The sequence below is a fragment of the Talpa occidentalis genome, unplaced genomic scaffold, assembly GCF_014898055.3.
Source record: "Talpa occidentalis isolate TD23 unplaced genomic scaffold, MPIMG_talOcc4v2.1 talOcc4.8, whole genome shotgun sequence".
NCBI lineage: Eukaryota > Metazoa > Chordata > Mammalia > Eulipotyphla > Talpidae > Talpa > Talpa occidentalis.
In genome coordinates, this window is record NW_023605194.1 from 37,938,165 (window position 1) to 37,955,196 (window position 17,032).

At 47.2% G+C, this 17,032-nt stretch overlaps 1 protein-coding gene and 1 non-coding gene across 2 annotated transcripts in view; both read left to right on the forward strand.

Annotated features, from left to right (window-relative positions):
* The window catches only part of POLR3A (RNA polymerase III subunit A), a 50,012-nt gene extending 34,665 nt beyond the window's left edge, over nucleotides 1-15,347 (forward strand). Inside the window, exons 20-31 of the mRNA XM_037495614.1 lie at nucleotides 710-880; nucleotides 2,045-2,158; nucleotides 5,507-5,593; nucleotides 5,681-5,763; nucleotides 6,316-6,486; nucleotides 7,508-7,601; nucleotides 7,798-7,890; nucleotides 10,157-10,321; nucleotides 11,383-11,547; nucleotides 11,802-11,933; nucleotides 13,080-13,212; nucleotides 15,169-15,347. Of these exons, the coding sequence (XP_037351511.1) occupies nucleotides 710-880; nucleotides 2,045-2,158; nucleotides 5,507-5,593; nucleotides 5,681-5,763; nucleotides 6,316-6,486; nucleotides 7,508-7,601; nucleotides 7,798-7,890; nucleotides 10,157-10,321; nucleotides 11,383-11,547; nucleotides 11,802-11,933; nucleotides 13,080-13,212; nucleotides 15,169-15,317 (1,557 nt within the window). The 3' untranslated portion in view covers nucleotides 15,318-15,347. The remainder of the gene's footprint in view (nucleotides 1-709; nucleotides 881-2,044; nucleotides 2,159-5,506; nucleotides 5,594-5,680; nucleotides 5,764-6,315; nucleotides 6,487-7,507; nucleotides 7,602-7,797; nucleotides 7,891-10,156; nucleotides 10,322-11,382; nucleotides 11,548-11,801; nucleotides 11,934-13,079; nucleotides 13,213-15,168) is intronic.
* LOC119234955 (small nucleolar RNA SNORA68) lies at nucleotides 10,576-10,708 on the forward strand. Its single transcript, XR_005122727.1, has one exon. It is a non-coding gene; the product is annotated as a small nucleolar RNA SNORA68 (small nucleolar RNA).
* Nucleotides 15,348-17,032: the final 1,685 nt, after the last annotated feature.

Below are 17,032 nucleotides of genomic sequence, written 5' to 3' on the forward strand. Positions count from 1 at the left end.
ATTTTTTTGGCTTTAGCTTTTTGAAGTAGAGTATGACTTTCCCAAGCAGTGTATTAACCTAGAACAAATTAGTTCTGACATCAGGGAGTTTTGTTTTGAGGTTGCCTGGAGGAAGATTCCTTTGTCTTTAAATTTGCTGAGCCCACACCACATTGCTGGCTGGTGTGTTTTGCTGGTGGAAGGTTCTTTCTAAGCAGATTTGAGCAATGGCTGCTGCCTGCTGCTTCAAACACAATACTGTCCCTGTTCTCTCTTCTTTCCCCTCTGTCCCAAAAGAAGCCTGCACCTGATCCTCTGTAATTCATATTGAAGTCCACAGGGGTCCTGGATTAAGTTGTGTTTAGAAATGCAAAGCTATTGCATTAATTTATACCTTAGGGAGAAAGAGGGGGAAGGCAAAACAGACTAGGAAAACAGTGTTTGCAGAGTCCTTTGAGGGGAATGGGGTTTTCATTACATGTATTCTAAGACACACGACAGTGCTGGAGGCTGCAGCATATTCTACATCCCATTGCACAGCCTAGTGAGGCATTCTTGGGCTCGTTCTTTGGGCCTGGGGACTCATTTTAAGGGCTTGATAATGGAATGTTTCTGTGTGATTAACGTGCATATAACCTTGATACTTAGAGTTACAAATCTCATCCTCTGCACACATGACTAGTCTTCTCAATGGAGCTGAATTTTTGTTTTCTCTCCTCTTTTCCTTTAGAGGAGGCTTGTGAAGTCCCTTGAAGATCTTTGCTCACAGTATGATTTGACAGTCCGAAGCTCAACAGGTGATATTATCCAGTTCATTTATGGAGGAGATGGCTTAGATCCTGCAGCTATGGAGGGGAAAGATGAGCCCTTGGAGTTTAAAAGGGTTCTGGACAACATCAAAGTAAGATTCGGTCTTGTGTCATGGTTAAAGGGTTCTCATGGATGTTTCTTTAGACTGGGGATAACATTTGTATTAACGTGCACAGTGAATGCTGCAGTCATATCTGTCCAACCGACATTTTCTTTTTGTGTTGCTCTGCATGATTTTTTCATATACTAAAAGTTTCATAGTCTAGTAATTAGCAAATACTCAAGTAATCACATGCCAGTAGAAGATGACTTTCGTTTCTCTCTGTGTCTAGTACAATGTCACAGAGGCCAGTGTTTTAAGTTGTTATTGTTGGGCGCGTGCACATTTCATGTGCTTGTCACTGCGTATAATTTAGAACAACATTTTAGGGAAGTAGTTTCACAATACTGAACTGACTTTAAATATGGGTGCCTTTTGATCCAACGGTTCTACTTATCAGAATTTCTAACAGAACTGATCTAAACGTGCCAGGAATGTTTCCTCAGCATTGTCCACAGAGGCGGCAAACCAGCCGTGGAGCGTTGGTCGCCTACGTGGTGGACCTCCCATACATTAGAATAACATGCAGCCACTAAGACTTTGGGGAATCCCATGAGCTTAGGGGTGTGGGAGTATGTTCATTTTTGAATTTTGGGGGGTTAATTTTTTTTTTTTTTTTTTTTATTTATAGAAGCACTGGGTACAGTCAGAAGTGCGGGAGGGTGAGAGAATTCACCAGAGCCAGAGCGGAGAGTAGAACAGGCAGAGGGACCAAGGTACACTGCTGAGGGTAGCAGCGGGTGGCAGCAGAGGTCTGCGCACCATGTGGGACCCTCACCCGGCGGCCGGGGATCGAACCAGCGCTGCAGAGGCTGCGGGCAGCTTCGCAACCCAGCGCTCAATCGCCGCACCACCGGGGAGGCCCGGGGGCTTATATTTTTAACACAAATTGGGGGGTGGGTGAAAGCTGGGGCATAATGGAGTAGTCACCCACTCAGCAGCCCAAAAGTCTTTATATGAATGGCGTATCCGTTTGTCCTGTTTTCACCTCATGTTAAAGGTAGAGTGTAGACATTGTTTAGACAGAAAAAACTTCCCGGTTGCTGAAAGCTCACTCTGCAGAAGGTTATTTTGTCTTTTGTGTATTCCTTCATTTACTGCTGCCCGCTTCTCGGTGGCCTCCCCCCATCACTTCGTTTCTTTTTAATACTTGAGGCAGTCTTCCCGTGTCAGAGCGAGCCTGCCCTCAGTAGGAACGAGCTCATCCTGACGACAGAGTCCATCATGAAGAAAAGCGAGTTCCTCTGCTGCCAGGACAGCTTCCTGCAGGTGAGCAAGAGCTCCGCCATGGTGCCATCGTGTCCGGGCCTGCCTGCCACCCAGGCGCTGTCTGCCACCCAGACGCTGTCTGCCAAGTGCCGGCTGGTGACCTTTATAAACCAGAGGAGGGAAGGATCTAAGTGTCTCTTTGATTAAAAATTCAAAAATGGCCTGGGCAGAATCTCACCAGCATGAAGAGTTTATGTCATGTCTGTCTTAGTTTATGTATATTTTTCACATGAGTGTTTCCCTGTTCAAGGAAAAAAACGCTTTTGTTGTAAAACTGATTTTTTTTGAAACCTATTCCTGTCAACATTCTATGACCCACTTTCTAACCCTGTGTGCCAGCTCTTCCCTTAGTCATTCTGAATGCCAGTAGTTTTTAATTAGTTGTGGTGGTGTTTTAATACCGTTTATTTTGAATTACTCTTCCTCTTACCATAGTATGGATCAGAAATCCTCTGAGTCGGCCTTCCTTTTTTCCTTTCTGGGAGCTGTTACCTTGTGGGTTTTTCAGTTTGTTTTTGTTTTCATAATTTCACTGACCTGCTCAAGCAACTCCTTCCTGTTTGTAACCATGGTTAAGATCAAAAGCAAAGGATTACAGAAATCAGTGAATGCTTTCCTTTCTGTACTGATTGGGTCTTCAGAGGAGCACAAAATGAGCAGGAATGCATCCCTCAGTGTACCAAAAATAAAAACGGTAATGTGAAACTTAAGTAAGAACGTTTTAGCTTACGGATGTTATTCACTTCTTCTTAAGTTGTGAAAGGTCACAAAAAGACTTCCAGGTTTGAATATGTTTAAAATCAAGAGTACAGCTAACTGGAGTGCCTTTGTTTTTTCCCAGGGTTTCTTCTTTTTTTTTTTAAACAAATTATGATTGTGATTTGGTTTTTATACATCATTGTTACTTGTTTTTCCATTTATCCTCAAAGATCTTAACTGAGACAGGTTATGAGAAATAAAATCAGGTAATGTACTGAGCATGCTATGAAAACTGAGCACAAGGAGTCAACTCTCCAGCACTCCAGCTATGTGCCAGCACCAGAGCCTACAGATTTCTGTCCTGGTCTGGCAGACATGGCTTCCCCACTCATCACTTTGAACTGGTTCCTTTCTTACCTCCTACAAGGTTTAATGGGTGTCCCCTGGCTGGCACTGTTTATGCAATGAACACTCTTTCAGCCCTCAAGTTATTTCACACACCCTGCAGGTCTCAGGGACACAAAGATGACTGAATGTGGCCTTGCCCCCCTCAGTCACCCACAGTCTAATGAAGAGGATTGCTGAGAGGGTCCAAGATCCACCAACCAGAAGAGATTTGCTTGAGACCGTGAACTGTTCTCTGGCCGTAACCTGAGCCAGGGCTGAGCCCACAGAGGCAGTTCCAGAAGGATGTTGAGCCCTGGCCCTGCCAGCGGCCAGTGCCCATGCTCATAGACATGCTGTAGAGTGAGTGTGAGAATTTAACTACCGGTTAATCGTGTGATTAACTGTCTGCCAGCTTCCATGTTGTAGTATGCATGGTTTGGCTTAGCTGGATTCCTAGTAGCTTATTTCAGTTTTCATTTCCAAAAAGTGCACTTTTTTTTAAAAAAACCTGACTTCCAGAGTATCTGCTCTATCTTTTGTGTAAGGAAAGTCATTGCTGTCAGCAAAGCCATCGGATGCACGTCCATGTGGGTGGCGGCTGAAAGATCACATTTCCAGTGCATAAGCCGAGGATTGGTTTTAGGTGTGTGCCCTTTCACTCCCTGTGTGCAAGGTCCTCACAGATGAAAACGCCCTGGGTTTGCTCAGCCTTAGGCTCTTGCTCTGGTTTCCCTATGCCAACAGGTGGGGCGGCTTTAAGCCCCTGGTGATCGAATGTCAACATCTGGGGTAGGGGGCCTTTCAATCACAACTACACAAGTAGGCACAGTACAGTGATCACCAATGTGAAAGAGGCTCTTTACACTGAATGATACAGAGGGAAAATGAAGTACAGTGGGTATTAATGCCTTTGGATATCCCCACTGTTAAGAAGAGCTATGCCAGGAGAGGCTGTTCCACTGCCCTTGCCAGCTCTGGTTTCTACCCCTGACTGGCAATAACTATCTGAAAATGTGGTTTCAGTCATGTAATTAATAAGTGAGCCTGGAAAGTTTCTCTTTAGAAAGAGTCTCTTGAGACTTTGCAGATTCTTGTAAATTAATAAAAGTCTTTTCTGTGTAGAACAACAGTTGATAACCCTCTGTTTATCTCCACACTTTTCAGTAAGGAGAGCTGGCCAACAAGGGTATCATGAGAAAGCAGAGTTTAGAACAAAAGACAGCCAGGGTATGATGGACACACACACGTAGTCCCTTGGTCACATGGCTCCCTTGGAGACAGAATGAAATTCTCCATGGGCAAAGATGACATTACAGAAATCCCTGCCCCAAGAACAGATTAAAGAAAGCATCAACTTTCTAGAAAGTTGCCTTAACCAAGCTCCTGGCCTTATTCAGCCCCTCAGTGGCCCCTGCTTTAGGGCGTTGGGGCTAATGCCATGCCCCCTCTCAGGGAGGTCTCGCCAAGCCGGACCACAGCTGACAGGGAAGGTCCATGAGTCATGAAGTGTGAACACAAGACACTAACACTATTTAAACATGAGAACTTGAAGTTTTAGTGTTTTGCTTTCTGAAAAGATAGTAGCTAGAAGTTATTCCATATCTGTAAGAAGCTGAAGAGGTTTATTTTTGCAAGGTGGGAATGGAACTGGACTATTGTTAAGCTTTCCATGGGTGCCTTATAGGATTTTATTTTTGCAAAAGTGAGCTTCTTGTTCCTTCTGCCTTAAAACATGCATTTTAGACAAACCTTGACATGTCCAGCTATGTGGTGTACACTGAAGTCAACTTGGGCAGGACATTCATCTCCTTGAGGCCCACCAGCCTGCATTGGTGTTGAGAAACAGCACTAAGGCAGTGTTTCCTTGGAATTGAGGGCAGACTCAAAGCCTGTGTTTGAAATGTATATTGTGTCTATGAAGCTATGCTTTAACTTGTAGTGTTTAAACAGATGATAAACAACATCAGAAGAAACCTCAAAAATTTAGAGACTGAACGTATCAGTGGTAGAGTTACACTTGTTGCGGAAGCATTGTTGTAGTACGAAGGCCTTAGAAACATCCTGTGTAAGGGTGTGGATATCATGCTGTATACCTTAGAAAAACATTTGGTAATACAACCAGGATCCATAGTGTGTTCTTTGTACATTTAGCTATCCCTGAAGATGATGGACTGCTTGTGTTGCTGAAGTTCATGAAACAAATCATGCCATCCCTGCCATACTGAGAAATACATAACTGATCTTTGCTGTGTGATCTTTCAGGAAATAAAAAACTTCACCAAGGGGGTTTCTGAGAAGATTAAGAAAACCAGAGATAAATATGGCATCAATGATAACGGCACAACAGAGGTAACGGCCTTCCCAAACGTGACCCAACAGCCAGGTGTTTTTAGTAGCTGCCTGCTCCAACTCTGTTCTTGGCTTTTGTTCTTCCAGCCCCGTGTGCTGTACCAGTTGGACCGGATCACACCCACCCAAATAGAAAAGTTTCTGGAGACCTGTAGGGACAAGTACATGAGGTAGGGACGCTAATCGGCTCAGCTGCCAGGCTGTCACGTGGGTCTTTCACATCCTTCCAGTTTGCTCAGGCACAGAATCCTGCACCAGCATCTCTTGAGATTGCCAGGGTTTGAGTGGGTTCTGTCACCGCTTATCTAGGCACGCCAGTGGCTAGGTAGGCTGGATGCTCTCAGATGTGGAAATAATTTCAAAGAAATGTCTCAATGGCCTCTCCCCACGGAGAAACTAACCAGTATATTCGACAAATACCAGCTGCTCTGCCACCACCAGGACAGTTTGTTAGCAGAACACTTAGAACTTATTAGGTGAGGTTTAGGTCATTACACCCTGTCCACAAGGCACCGTGACATTATTGGACCCATGAGCATCGCGTGCCCTAGTCTGTGCCTCTCACTGATCTGTGCCAGGTTTTTTACTCCACCACTGACACAGCCTGGCTTGTGGCCAACTCTGTCCCAATAGCAGCTGTATGTTTTTCATTAAAAGGAAATAATCAGAAACCTTTCCTCAGCAATCTTGCTAGTTGTTTCATTCCTAGCTCTTCTTTCCAGGGCACAGATGGAGCCAGGTTCTGCGGTGGGTGCACTCTGTGCCCAGAGCATTGGGGAGCCAGGCACCCAGATGACCCTGAAAACTTTCCACTTTGCGGGAGTGGCCTCCATGAACATCACCCTGGGTGTGCCCCGCATCAAGGAGATCATCAATGCCTCCAAGGCCATCAGGTGCTCCACCTCCCTTCCCCACTGGTCCCCACCCCACTGGCTGTTATACTTCTTGAGAAGCAGCGATTCTCCTTGGCACGTGTGTATGATCCTCTAATAGGCAGTGTGTCACAGTCTGGGTGGCATGCCTGTGCTGATCATATTTGGGTTTAGGAATGACCCATTTGAGAAAAAAATAACTTGGAACTGGATACAAAGTGAGGCAGTGGTTCTTTGTGGCCAGTCACGTGAAAGAGAGAAATCAAAAATGACTGGAAAAAGTGGAGCCACATGTCAGCATAGATTTTTCCTTTTGGATGTCATTATTCTCAGCCTAAGTGATGTGTCTCACTCTTGGGCTGTGGCCATTTTCTGTGACCATCCCAGGTATTTTCATGATAGAATTTTTAGGTGATCTGAGACTCGAAAAGCTAGAAATATATTACAGTACATCTGATGACAAAATGTTTCTCCTAGGATCTGAAGCTAACGGAATGACAAAAGATAGTAATTAGCATAAGCTGCACTTGGTTTAAGAGCAGCACTCTGCAGACTTTCAGGACAGCAGGAGCTCTGCCCGGTCAGGTCTTTCCCAGGAATGTCTTTACAGGGTGTCATCTGTGACAGCGAGGGCAAAGCTGATAGTGGTTGGCGAAGCCAGAGGTGTTCTGGAGAAGAGGTGACAGGGACAGGGGGAAGGGGATAAAGGAAACGAAAATAACTCACAAGGCATCGATTTACTCAAAGAACAGAACTCAAGTAACTGCTGGTTGGGACCAGAGAAAAAGAGAGATGTAGGTTCACCTCGTAAGAATTATGTGAGTCACTCATTCACAGATGAGTGGATTGCCCCGTGAGCTTCAAATATATTAAATTTTAATGAGAATGTCTATGAAACCCTCCAGGGTGTGTCTGACAGTAAATGCTGATTAAATTGCAGTTGCTTTCCGCATTACAATTTGATAACCAAATTTAACAAAGCAGTGGTCTTCAAACTGGCTTGTTCATTGTGTTGTGACTGTTTCGCATTGGCTTCTCGTAGTACTCCAATCATCACTGCACAGCTAGACAAGGATGACGATGCAGATTATGCTCGCCTTGTGAAGGGGAGGATCGAGAAAACCCTCTTGGGAGAGGTAAGAAAAAAATGCCCCTTGATAACAAGAAAACCAGATCAGAAGTGTTGCAATTGCAAGCAAGTGTCAAAACCCACTGCAGTGGATTTTCCAGTCTGTGTGTTCACACTATATGGCCTTCAAAAAAAATAAATAAGCAGTGCATGCTCTTAGGAAAGGGGAAAGTGATTAACATTCTGATCTTTTGACACCCCAGATTTCAGAGTACATTGAAGAAGTGTTTCTTCCTGATGATTGCTTTATTCTCGTCAAGCTCTCCCTGGAACGGATTAGACTTCTGAGACTGGAAGTGAGTCACGTAATTAAATGTGTAGAGGAAGTCATCCCCTGTTAGTCCCAAGATAGGCGCTGATAAACTAGGGCAAGAGCTAAGCAAAACACAAGAAGCACTGGAGAGGCTTTGCTTGGTTTCTGTTCAATGTCAGCCTGTTGTCCCTTCACATTCTTTCTCTCAGACCTGACAACTGAAATTTTTGCAGACCACAGAACTGTTCCTGTGAAATCATATTGCAATAATGGTTTCTCTCTCCATCTTCCCAGTATCTGAAAAGACCACAGGGCCCTGTATCTTACTTGTCTGGGCTCCAGCACAGGGCCTAATTGACTCAGTAAATGTTTTTAGATGGGTGGGTAATATGGCTTCTTAAATTAGTATTTATCTCTAGGTAACAATTGAAAGATTGTCGGGTTGTTTTTTTTTTTCATGGACAGCCTGAGGCAGGGGGGTGCATTTTCTGGCACCTTCTTCTTGCTCTCAGGTAGTTAAAAATCTATTCTAGCCCCAGAGCATTCTGTCAGTTCATTCTCTCAAGTGCCAGGCTCACATGTTGTCCATATGACGGTTGATTTCAAAATTGAGCAACCAGTTCTCTCGGTTGGGAATTTCTCTACCTTGCCCTGCAGCTCTTTCACTAGGGCTGAGCTGCAGTGGGGAAGACAGCGGTGCCAGCAGTTTGGTGGAGGGAGGTTTCACTGACACTTGTCAGTTATTCTAATCTCCAACCTCACACCCACCCCAAACTACCTCACAACCTGTGCATTTTGCCACGAACTCAGCCTGCATGTTCAGTGGGGACACAAACCAGTTCTAGGGAGGGGGCAGCCTAGGAATAAAATCTACTCTTTATTAATAAAGCACAGATACACGTACAATACATAAACAAATAGACAGTATATCTTTGGCATTAAAATTTCATGGTGGGGGGTTAAGTCTCAGCACTATCATGTATCACCGCTATGGCCTGAGTTCAATCCCCAGCCAGGAGCTATCCTGCATATGGTGCAGCAGACCTCTCCTGTCTTTTCTGCTGCTCCCCTCAGCAGTGTTTTTCAGTAAATCTGCTTGTTCTGCTCCCTACTCTGTCTCTGGTGAATCTTCTTTTTTTTTTAAAAAAAAAAAAAAAAACTTATTCCTCATTTCCACCTAAGATTCACCAGGTAGGCTTTTATTTATTTATTTATTTATTTTAAAGATTTATTTATTTAGGGCCTCTCCGGTGGCGCAGCGGTTGAGTGCTGGGTTGCAAAGCTGCCTGTAGCCTCTGCGGTGCCGGTTCGATCCCGGCTGCTCCCCGGCCACCGGAGGAGGGTCCCACATGGCGCGCAGAATTCTCCTGCCGCCCGCTGCTCCCCTCAGCAGTGTACTTTGGTCCTTCTGCCTATTCTGCTCCCTGCTCTGGCTCTGGTGAATTCTCTCCCCTTCCCGTGCTTCTGACTATACCCAGTGCTTATATAAATAAATAAATAAATCTTTAAAAAAAATTTATTATTTTTATTTTTATTTATTTATTTATTTAATTTATTTATGCAAGCACTGGGGTACAGTCAGAAGCGCGGGAGGGTGAGAGAATTCACCAGAGCCAGAGGGGAGAGCAGAGCAGGCACACTGACGAAATACACTGCTAAGGGGAGCAGCGGGAGGCAGGGGAGGTCTGCGCGCAGTGTGGGACCCTCGCCAGCGGCCAGGGATCGAACCGGCGCTGCAGAGGCTGTGGGCAGCTTCACAACCCAGTGCTCAACCACTGCGCCACTGGGGAGGCCCTCTGGTGAATCTTCTTACCCCCCCACACCTCACACCTCTGGCCTACACCCCAGTTCTTCTACATTAAAAAAAAAAAGATTCTGGGCCTCCCCGGTGGCTCAGCAGGTTGAGCGTAGTGCTGTGAAGCTGTCCGCAGCCTCTGCAGCGCCAGTTCTATCCCGGCCAGCCAACGAGGGTCCCACATGGCACAGCAGACCTCTCCTGTCACACCCGCTGCTCCCCTCAGCAGTGTATTTCCTCAGTCTGCCTGTTCTGTTCCCCGCTCTGTCTGTGGTGAATCCTCTCACCCTCCCACATATCTGGCCTGTATCCCGGTTCTTGTGTAAAATAAATAAATCTTTAATAAATAAATAAAATAAATCTAAAAAAAAAATTCATGGTGGGCAGAGAGATTAGGGAAATAAAGACTAAGCAGGCTTCTTAGAGGAGCACCGATTGGAAAAAAAGGTCAAGAGACACTAGAAGCAAAGCCTCCACGCCTGTGAGTAATGTCCTGGAGCACGGCCCCTTGCAGGTGAATGCTGAAACAGTGCGGTACTCCATCTGCATGTCCAAGCTCCGAGTAAAGCCTGGTGACGTGGCTGTTCACGGCGAAGCTGTGGTGTGTGTCACTCCCAGAGAGAACAGCAAGAGCTCCATGTACTATGTGCTGCAGTTCCTGAAGGAGGACCTCCCCAAGGTAAGACCCAAGTTGCTTCGGGGCCCTGCCCAGCCCAGAGCCAAGAGACTTAAGAAGGTAGCCGTTCAGTCCTTGGGGAGTTCGAAGGTCTTCATCACCGCTGAGGCTGAAAGGGACGCCCAATTTCTTTATTTCTTCTTCACCACATCTGTAACGAGTCAGTCCAAATTTTTCCTTTTTAACACAGCCATGCCAGTTCTGCCTGTGAGATTCTTCTCTGTCCTCTCGTAAAACCTGTGATAGAATGGGGCACAGAAGCACCTCAACCCAAGAACCACTGTTTCTCGTAGCAGTGATTTAAACAGAGGTGCGGACAGCAATTGGATACCGTCGCCTTTGAGGAGCTATGGCCGTGCCCCTGAAAGTGAATTTGGAGATTCTACACCCCTGGGGATCGCTGCCAGAAACTAGCCACTTATCCCAAAGATGGGCCCCTCTGCAACAGGCACTTGATGGGAGATTGAGGGAATGCCCAGACCCTGACTACACACTAACCCTGCCCTTTCTGCTCCCTGAAGAGAAAAAAGAAAGAGAGAATGGGGCACAATCCCCTGAACTTCTGCCTTTCTCCCTAATCCACAAATACCACACAGCCACTTTCAGGTTTGGTATGTTACTGGTAATCAACGCTAAGAAATGGGGATGATCGGGTCTCTCTGGTGGTGCAAGAGGTTAAGCACCATGCTACAAAGCAATCCACAGCCCCTGCAGGATGAGTTCAATCCCCTGCCAGCCAGGGAGCAACCCACATGGTGGGGCGGACCTCTCCTGCCTCTCCCGCTGCTCCCCTCAGCAATGTATTTCAGTCAGTCTGCCTGTTCTGCTCCCCACTATGTCTTTGGTGAATCCTCTCACCCCCCTCTCCCCCGCATCTCTGGTCTATACCCCAGCTCTTGTATGCATAAATAAATAAATCTTCAAAAAAGAAAGAAAGAAATGGGGATGATCAAGGTAACAAACCCGAGTGTTCCAAGTTCTCACAGTGGTTTCTGCGGCTATTGGGTTGTCCAGGGGCTGCGGGCTCTGTAGGGTCTCGAGTCTTCTTTGTCTCTTGAGTCCAGGTGGTGGTGCAAGGCATCCCAGAGGTGTCCAGAGCTGTCATCCACATCGATGAGCAAAGTGGGAAGGAGAAGTACAAGCTTCTGGTGGAAGGTGATAACCTGCGGGCTGTCATGGCCACCCACGGTGTGAAGGGGACCCGAACCACCTCTAATAACACCTATGAGGTACGGCTCATACCCACAGTCTCCTTCCAGGGGCCCCATCCCCCTCGGTGCTGCTTATAAGCCACTCCTGGTTCCCGGCTCACTCCTGGGATCCTGCTGTTTGCTCTGGGCATCACACTAAATACTGTTCAGTAGTCCATTTCTGGAAAAGGGCATGGGACTTGCTACGAACCTGTAGGGCAAAGGAGGATCCATAGAGGAGTTGCAAAAGCATCCTGGAGGTGGCTGCGTCCTCTCATTCTGGCTCTCTGTAGGTGGAGAAAACGCTGGGCATCGAAGCTGCCCGTACAACTATCATCAACGAAATCCAGTACACGATGGTCAACCACGGCATGAGTATTGACAGGAGGCATGTGATGCTGCTTTCGGACCTGATGACTTACAAGGTTCGTGAGAGGGTCCTGTTCTGCTGAGCATCCCAAATTTCCTGAGATAAAGCTGTCAAACTTCTAAGACATGTTGAACAAACACATAACTGGTGACCACAGTGAGAAAAGAATTTATCACCATCTCCCAAAAACCAAAGCATGGTGGTCAGACTGGGTATTCTCGTAAAACTCCAGCAGGAAAATTACAACCTGTGGGGCAAGGTAGAGAATAGTTTTGTTCTTCTTACAAATTGGATCCTAAAGCAAAACCAAAGCCAAAATTTCCATGGCAAACTGAGGTGTTTGTTTATTTCCTGTTAAACCTATTCATCACACTTCTGTAGCTACTCCTAGGTAAAGGTTAAATTAATAAGATATGAAGCAGGAGCTTATGGAGGCAGGCAGACTGAGGTTCATTGGCTGGTTTTGGTGGATCTTTGTTTTGTTGTTCTTTTCCCCAAAAATGTATTCCTCAAGCAGTTTCAATAGGGAAGCTGATTTTCATGAAGTCTCTTCACACAAGTCTGTACTGCTTCACACAAGTCTGTACAAGACTGTACTGCTGTATGGAAGGTTCAGAAACTAGATGGGAGAAAAGACCCGCTTCCTGCCACCCTGTAGTAAAAGTTGTCATTTTGAAGCTTTTCCTTCCGCTCTTTCTCTATATGCATATATTGATGTGTTTGTAATAAATAGCATCTGTGCCATTTTTATCCTTTTTATTTAGCCTTACAAGTATCTTCCATGTTGTGCCACAGTTATTTTTAGAAGTATACTTTTTTGAAGATGACACAATGATCCTTTGAATGACAGCACCTAAATTTACTTAGCTCTTGCCCTCCTTAGACTCATTTGAGATTTTGAGCCATGATAAACAGCTATAGAAGTCCTCTCTTTTTTTAAAGTCAGGGTCTCAAGCCTAGATCTCCAGTCCCCCTCCTCTGTTCAAGGGCACCTGCTAGCCAGTGCACTCCTCCAGTTGTCAGTGGCCTCAGTGGGACACAGAAGGGACAGGAGGCTGTCAGAAGCCTGCGTGAAGCAGAGGGTGTGACTTGCACAACTACTGGCTGGGTTTTCTTATTCTGTGGTGGGGAGATGGTGGGTGTGGTCTTTGAATACTCCTTAATGTCACGAGTAACAATCTGATGCTCTACCCTGATGCAGGGCGAAGTCCTGGGCATTACTAGGTTTGGCCTGGCCAAGATGAAGGAGAGTGTGCTGATGCTGGCGTCCTTTGAGAAGACAGCCGACCACCTCTTTGACGCTGCCTACTTTGGGCAGAAGGACTCTGTGTGTGGTAGGTCTTACGTTTCCAGGAGCATCACAGCTTGTACAGTGACTAGACCTTGGGAGGCAAACAGACAGCATAAGCGGAGCTTTTATTTTTTAGGATTAAGTCACAGATGATGGATCTAGAATTGATCTTTTACCTCAAAGCTTGACTTGGGCATCCTGTATTGCCCGATATCTGTTAAAAGACTCTTGTCAGTACAGTTTTTCCCCAAGAAGAAAAGATCAGCCCTGAGGTATAGACATTTTCCTAGCCCTCGGGGTTGTAGCCAGCTGCATTGATCCTCCATCCCCTGCGTGTGGGGTCAGGCTGACAGGAGGTGGCAACCCCGAAGGGTCCTGCTGTCCTGACTCCCTGGAAAAGTCAGCCTTTGCATCTGCATAGCGCCCCCTCATCCCGTCCTGGCACCTTAGGTGTGGTATTCTGAGACATCAGAATATCTGTGAGGCGAGAGTATTAAACCCTCTAGCCAGTAAGAAGGCCAAGGGAACTAACTCCCTGGGATTCTGGTTGCAGGGTCTTGCCCTGTGCTGGCCTTATCCCACCACCACACAGCACATCTCTGACAGGTCCTACCAAGATCGAGAGGAGGGGGCCTGTCACCACAGCTGTGCCTGCGCCCCCCTGGCCCTTCCCTGAGCCCTATGCCAGTGCCAGCTTTACTGTCACCTTTCTCATGCCAAGCAAGCCCCTGTGACCTGAGGTGGGAGTTCACAAGAGACGGGGCCTTGGAAGCACAGTGGCCTGCCCAAGGCACCCTTGTCAGGCCAAGCAGGGATTCCAAACCTGGTCATTGATCCAGCACCAAAGTTCTGCTTCCCGTGGTCACAGCCCACCTTACCCCCATCTCCTTCCTGAATTTGCCAAATAGATGGGGCCCTAGAGAGAGTGCACACCTAGTTTTTGCTCCTCTGATGAATTCTTCATCCTTTCAGAAGGGGGGTAGGTTGCAGGTGGATGGAAAGAGAAATTAGATAATTCTTTAAGATAATGAAGATGGAAAAGAAACAGGAGCAATGATTGGGGCAGGAGAAGGCCAGGGCAGGAATGAGAGCGAATCTTGATGATGGCACAAAGACCCAGTGCCCCAACCCTGCATGCTAGGCCCTGGACCTCAAGCAGCTGCCTCCATTGCTGCCTGATCCCTTTGGGGGCCTGGCATAGCTACTCCACCCTCTGCTAATCCTTGACATATCATAAGTCAGTGTCAGTCCTCGCTGTGCATTGGTAGTTTGTTTTTTTTGCCTCTCTGGTTCCCCTTTAGCACAAAGCCCAGAACGTAGCAGGAATGCATTCACTTGTAAAACCAAAAGCCTGATGTAAAGCTCACATTAGCCTGCTGGGAAACTGAAAGGGAACGTGAAGAAAGCATCTGCACACCATCTGCTGTCACTTCACAGGGAGACCTGCCTTCTGAGTGTTTCCAGTCGGGCTGTGGCTGCCAAAGGCTCAAATGCCATGAAGCCTGGCCCAGGCCCAGCCCCTGAACATAGCAAACAACTTTCCACAACTTTCTCGGGGGGATTGACATCTGCCCACTATCCTGTTGTTTGCTTTGCTTTTAGGCCCTAAGTTAAGGAAAGGCCCGGGTGGCAAACTCGGAGTTTCCTATACATCAGTATCTTTGCTGTCTAAGTTTGGACACTTATCCTTGCTGTATGAAAGGTAGGGTTTGGCCTGTCTCCAGCCAGCAGTGGGACTGTGAGCAGGCAATGCCCTTTCCCCCAGCTGCAGAAATTCCCCCTACTCATCCAGGAGAACAGGGCCCAGCCTGTGCTTCACAGTCTGTGCTTCACAGCCCTCTCCATGTAGAGGTCCAGGAAGTACCTTGCCAAGTTCAGCCAGCTGGTGTGTAGTGGATCTGGGGCTCAAATCCCAGTTTTCTGACTCCTAAGTCAATAATCTTTTGAAAACCCACCTGTGTGCTGAGAAGCTCTCTAATCTCCTTTCTGTTGATTTCAGGGGTGTCTGAATGCATCATCATGGGAATCCCCATGAACATTGGGACTGGGCTCTTCAAGCTGCTCCACAAGGCCAACAGGGATCCAAGTCCTCCCAAGAGGCCCCTGATCTTCGACTCAAACGAATTCCACATCCCCCTCGTCACATAGTCTAGGAAAGTGGGGAACCACTCCTGGCCTCGGCTTCTTGTCCTGTCTGGAAAGGGGCTCGAGACCAGCAGCTGACCCAGAGAGGTTTTGCTCCCTAGGCCCAGGTTCTGACTCCCCTGTGGTGCCAGTAGTCAGAAAGGGCCCTGGCTTCCCCAGTGCCACCCACCTGGCGACACTCACCACACCGCAGTACTTGGTTAGAAGAATGAAAGTTTCATCTGTTCGTTTGAAGCCTAATCTACAGCCAGCTCAACACCTCCTGCCCACCTCACCTCCTTCAGCGTACATGGAGCCCCAGCCAGGCAGCCTAGCTCCTTCTCACCTCACCTGTTTGTCCATCAGCTGCCCAGCATGTTACACCCAAGCAGGAGCTGGATCTGGGCCCCAGGACCAGGGCACAGTGCTGCTTTATCCATTCCTGGGTTGTGCTGGGATCTCATTGTGACATACTCATGTAAATATTGTTACTATTATTTATTTGTTCAGTTTGAAGAATTTGGGGTTTTGTTGTTATTTTGATTTTATGTTGTAAGCCAAAGGAAACCTCTGTTAAGTGTCACTGGAAAAAAAACTGGTTAAGGAAAAGGAACCATCTATGATTTGTAACTGAACTGCGACTGTCAGGAGTCCCAGGCCGCTCCAAAATGTCTTTTACAAACACCCCTGGCCACTCTGTTATTTACCCAACCCCCACGAGCGGAGACCCTGCCCTGTGACAGGGTCTGACCCCTTCTTCATGGCCTGTAGAAGCCTTGCAGAGTTTGGGGCCTGCTAAGGTGGGGACTGTTGGTGCACACGTAGATGATGTGTGAAGGGGGTCTGGGGCCCCCACATGCTGGGGTGTAGACCATACCCCTGCTGAGGCGTCTGTGTGCCCTGCCTCCCACCACTGAAAAGTGCAGAAGGCAATGCAAAACTCGAGACCCAGACAGTGTCCCAGGGCTGTGGCGGGTGAGGGGCCCTCCCAGGTACAGGCAGGCATAAGCTATAAGGGAGGAAAGGAGCACCCTGACACAGGAGGGCCCTACCAGGGAATGGGGGTGTCCATAGCAGTAATCTCCACTCAGAGCCAATCACCTACGACAACAGAAAGCACATGTCGGGCAGGAGGGTCGCCCTGGAGAACCCACATTTATCAGTTGTCCCGGGTTTCTGCAAAGAGCAGCATCATCGCTGGTGGGTGTTTCAAGGACTGGGAGGGAGTTTCATGCAACATGGGAAGGGAGTATGAGTAGCATGTCTTCCAGAGAACAGAGGGGTTTGCTCCTGGGGACAGTGTGTTCTTTGTGCTGAGCTTGCTCCTTACCATTGGCCTGGCGCCAGGAAGAAGAAATGGCAATACTGCATCTCTGCTCCCTCTGGACAAGGTTCCATGGCGCCTGCCCAGAGCCACGTCCCATTGTTTTGACTTTTCCTCTGCAGTGGGGCCTTGGAAAGTCACGGCTGCTCATTTGGAGTGAGACAAGAGTGTGAAGTGGGCCTTTAACCCTCCTTTTTGGCTCCATGCACTGAAGGGGGTGCACTTCCGAGGTGCACAGCTGATTTATCTCATTGTGTCAAGTCACTGGAAGAAGCACCCCAAACTGAAGAGATGTGTTTTATTGAGTGAGACAGTTTGGATGATTAATAAAAGAAATGGATGTGATTAAATAAATTAATTAAATTGGGAGACCCAAGAATTCAAGCAGCATTTTACAGAATTATGTTGGCATCCA